General features: G+C 34.3%; 1 protein-coding gene across 1 annotated transcript; it reads right to left on the bottom strand.

Moving 5' to 3' along the window:
• Positions 1-1,654: 1,654 nt before the first annotated feature.
• Positions 1,655-3,479, bottom strand: LOC124921471 (protein LATERAL ROOT PRIMORDIUM 1-like). The gene is made up of 2 exons (XM_047462138.1): positions 2,196-3,479; positions 1,655-2,107 (listed from the first exon to the last, which is right to left on the bottom strand). Exons 1-2 carry the CDS (start codon positions 2,686-2,688, stop codon positions 1,785-1,787), a joined length of 816 nt encoding a protein of 271 aa, XP_047318094.1. The 5' UTR covers positions 2,689-3,479; the 3' UTR covers positions 1,655-1,784.
• Between the last annotated feature and the right edge of the window lie 733 nt (positions 3,480-4,212).

The following is a 4,212-nucleotide window of genomic DNA, read 5'->3' on the forward strand; positions in this document are numbered from 1 at the left end:
TATTTATTTTGTTTGTCTGTGTGTTAAGTGTTGTGTTTCAAAGATGCAAAAGATTTGATATAGAGTAATATAATGTTTAATTTAATTTGTTGCAGCCTGTCACACTCAAAGCAAATTAATAATTAAGAATATAAAGCCAAGTCGACTTTCAAGTGGGCATCCAAAGCGAACTCCATTTGATCAAATCATACATATGCTGCATCTAAATGATTGCATATATAAAACAAGTACTAAAAATAAAAACATATAACTCTACTAGATTCTGCAACAGATCCTAACATGATGCAAAATGATAAGAGAGAGAAGAAGATAGAAACACCTACAACATACATATTCTTGAACATGCATGAGACTAAGATTGTAATTTTCTAACATTTAAACTAAAAACCTAGAACACCCTAATTCAATTGGGGGTCATTGCTTAGGGTTGCCGATAATAAAGATTAGGTCAATTTATCGCTTAACAATCATGTAATGTTTAACAAGAATTAAAATAACTCAAGCTTCTATAAGTGTAGCTATAATTGGTAAATAAAAAATAGATAGTGTAGACATGAATATAGCTAACTAGTTATCATAATTCAAGCAATTACCTTATATCTATACAATTAATACATACATTAGTTTAAAATGTTGAAAAAAAACAATTATTTCTACTTTCACCCATTATGTAAACAGTAGTAAAGTACCTACTAAATAACAAATTTATATCAATCAAAAAACAAATATAGTGATTCTTGCTACCCAACCCAAGGCTAAACAAGCTTTTAATAAGTAACTATGGCCAACAAACATTATTATTTTAACTTTGTTTTGGTGAAATAGAAGGCCATAAACTTAATTTCTACTACTATATAAGATACTATTATATATATAATCATCTCTTGGGATGTTTGGCTATAGAGTGTAACAAAATAAACCTTGAGCAACATCTCAAATTTAATATGATCTGTCCCTAAGAAAGAAATATCATAAAAAACATTACAAGAGAAGTAGTCATGCTCAGTCTAAGAGAGGAAATTAAACTTGATGTTAGTTTAAAACTAGTGTGTTTATATGGAAATAAGGACATGATGATCAAAAGTTTAACTTATTCAATAACAACAAAAGTTTAATTATGCAGCAAAACCATTATCAAAAGGAAATCACAATGTGTTACAAATGGGTGAAAATGACATCCATTTAACTGTCATTCACATTTAGGTATGAAGATGGTGACTTAAAGCTACCATTGAAGCAAAAGTCTAAAGTATAATTAATAATATTAATAATGGAGCCTTCCTAAGAGACTTTTGATTGAAGTGATGAACCAAATATAGGAAAATCAAACCAAATTCCATCATTTTTATAATGTCAGTTCTGCATATGACCCATTTTACATTTTGAAGAAGAAGCCCACAAAGTACCATTATTCAAAAGAGGAGAAAAGATCAGTCCTTTCAGCTAATAACTATGATTTCTCCACCCCCCATACAAAGAAAGAAATCCTAAGAACACTCATTAAAAGCCATGACTATGCAAATCATACTAGCCAACCTAGATTAAACACGGATAAAAGAAAATTTGAATTGGGAGATCTAACAAATTGCTAAATAAATAAATAAAATTGAGATTAATTAATTGGAAGAAAATAAAATTTCTAGAATCCACAAAATAGTAAAATTTAGCAGGTAATTAATTAATGGGAATAATTAATTACTATGCTAGAGTGATCAAGAATTGTTTAAAGTCTTTTAAATCATTGTTTTATTCAATGCACAACAAGAAATAAATATCCAGAATGATCAATTGATTTGGTTACCATAAGCTGAACCAAGTCCTCCAAGTAGCCCACCGCCGGCGGTTTGATATACTTGATCCGAAGACGGCGGATCAATAACCGGACCCAAATGCAAATCAGACATGTTTGGAAACCCATCTCTACTAGCCGCCACCACCACCTCCGGTCCTTGGTCATACAAGAATCCCTTGAAAATATGACCACCAATCTTCACAACCGCTTGGTATGCATATTCATCATCACCATCATCCACGGCTGTAACCCTAACACACTTGAACACCGCCGATGCACGCACTTGACCCGGCATTGTCTCTTTGAAATTACCTTCTACAAATTATTGAAAAACAAATTTCAATTGCTAATGTCATGTCATAAAATATAAGAATTGGTTTTTGTTGAAAATAGTTTTTATTACCTTGATGGCTAGATGTAGTCTCGAAGCTTCTAGGGGTAGTGTTGGAAGTAGATGTGTGGGAGGTAGTAGTGGTTTGAGATGTGATATTAAGACGAGGTTTTTTGGTGCCGGATGTGGAACCGGAAGATCCGGCTGTCGCGATGTTGGCGGTGGTCATGAGCTGACGTTCGCGGCGGCGAGCGGCGGGAACCCATGTGCTCTTTAGGTGTGTAGAACAATCGAAACCTCGACTTTTACAACAAGTCCTGCAACGGCGATGTGTACAATCTTTCTTAGCCTGGTTACCGCAATCCTGACAACTTAATGTCCCCGCCGCCGTCACCGAAGATCCGCCGTGAAACAAGTTCACCGGCTGGTTCTGCCAAAGCTGAATTCCCGTGTCAATATTATTATTATTACTATTATTGGGTTCGGCAGAGAGAAGATTGATTTGGCCGGCAGCAAGAAGATTGATGTTATTGGGTCCGACAAATACGTCTCGAAAATGACCCATGTCATGCGGAACGCCGTAATTGATTTGGCGGGGCCATATAGCCCCGCCGCGACCTGCTACACCGGCGGTGGATGCGGCGGCTGTGGGGTCATTGAACCCTAGAGAGAGATCCTCGGTTGTTCGAGGAGTAGAAGAAGATGAATTAGGTACCCAATCCGCAAAAGCACCGGAATCTGAAGGAAATCTCCTTGTGGTAGCCACAACTGAATCGATGGATTAGATCTTGGAAAAAAATGAAAGATTTTTTTGGTGGGTTATGAAAATTAAAGAGTGGGATATCTGAAATTCTGTCTGAGGGTAAGATATGAAGAAGATCACGTTATATAATTACAAAGAGACTGTTGCTGCTGCTGCGAAGCTACTACTGCTACTTACTACTGCTGCTGCCCTCTTGACTTTTATTTTCCGATAAAAGGAGTGAGTAAGAGAGAGAGGGAGAGAGAGAGAGAGGGAGAGAGAGAGAGAGAGGGACAATTAATAAAACAATTTACAAACCCTTTTCTTCTTTCTTCCAGTCTCTGCGATCTCTCTGCTACTGCTGCTGCGTTCATTTGTTGTCCAACTTTCTCTCTCTCAAAAACAACATCTTCTTCATGCTAAGCTGATGAAAGCTTCTTTCTTTCTTTGCCCTATCTTCTTGATCTCTTCTTCTTCTTTTTCTTTTTCTTTTCTTTTCTTTATAGAGAAAGTGTAAATGAGGTGGGTTCCTCTCTAACTCAAACTCTAATGGCCTGCATCTCTCCAATAATCACACACAACTGTAGTTATAGAAAGAGAGAAAGAGAGAGAGAGAGAGAGTAAAAAGACTTTTGTTCCATGGCTTTTGTATGCTTATGGTGGCTATAAAGTCACAAGGGTATTATTCATCTCCCCCCAAACTTCTCTTGTCCACCCATTCATTTAATCCCTCTTCCAACTTTTTCATTAGAGGATCTTTCATTCCGGCTTCTTTGGTAAAAAACAAAGTTCAAATCGTTAAAAAAACAACAAATTAGGTTTAATTTGATAAGATCTACCATTAATGTTTTCACCTTAAGACGAACTTTGAACATAAGGCCGAACTTTGAATTGTGCACCTCCAAATTATTAAAAAACAAGGTGTAATTTGATAAGACCTACCATTAATGTTTTAGCCTCAACTTCAACTTTCGATTAAGTTATATAAACTCAAATTATTACAATTTTAGTAATTTGAATTTTTTTTCAAACACAGTTCAACTTGAATTGTGTAGTATTTGAGGTTTTTTTTTTTCCAACCAATCTATATTTTTCTTGGAAAATAGCAATTCTCTCATATTAAAAAAAATATTTAATTTAAAATTTAAATACGTTTAAATTGGTAAATTATACTCACAATTATGATATGTTGTTTAGAAGTTTAATAAAAATAAATATTAAATTTATCATTTTTAAAATTTTTTACTATCACACTTTTATAATCACTCAAATCAATTTGACAAATTAGAATGAATATATCTAAGAAAAAATAAAAAGTTTACAATTTTTAAAAATACGCTCAAAATG

Source organism: Impatiens glandulifera, chromosome 1 (assembly GCF_907164915.1).
Source record: "Impatiens glandulifera chromosome 1, dImpGla2.1, whole genome shotgun sequence".
In the NCBI taxonomy this organism is placed as follows: Eukaryota; Viridiplantae; Streptophyta; class Magnoliopsida; order Ericales; family Balsaminaceae; genus Impatiens; species Impatiens glandulifera.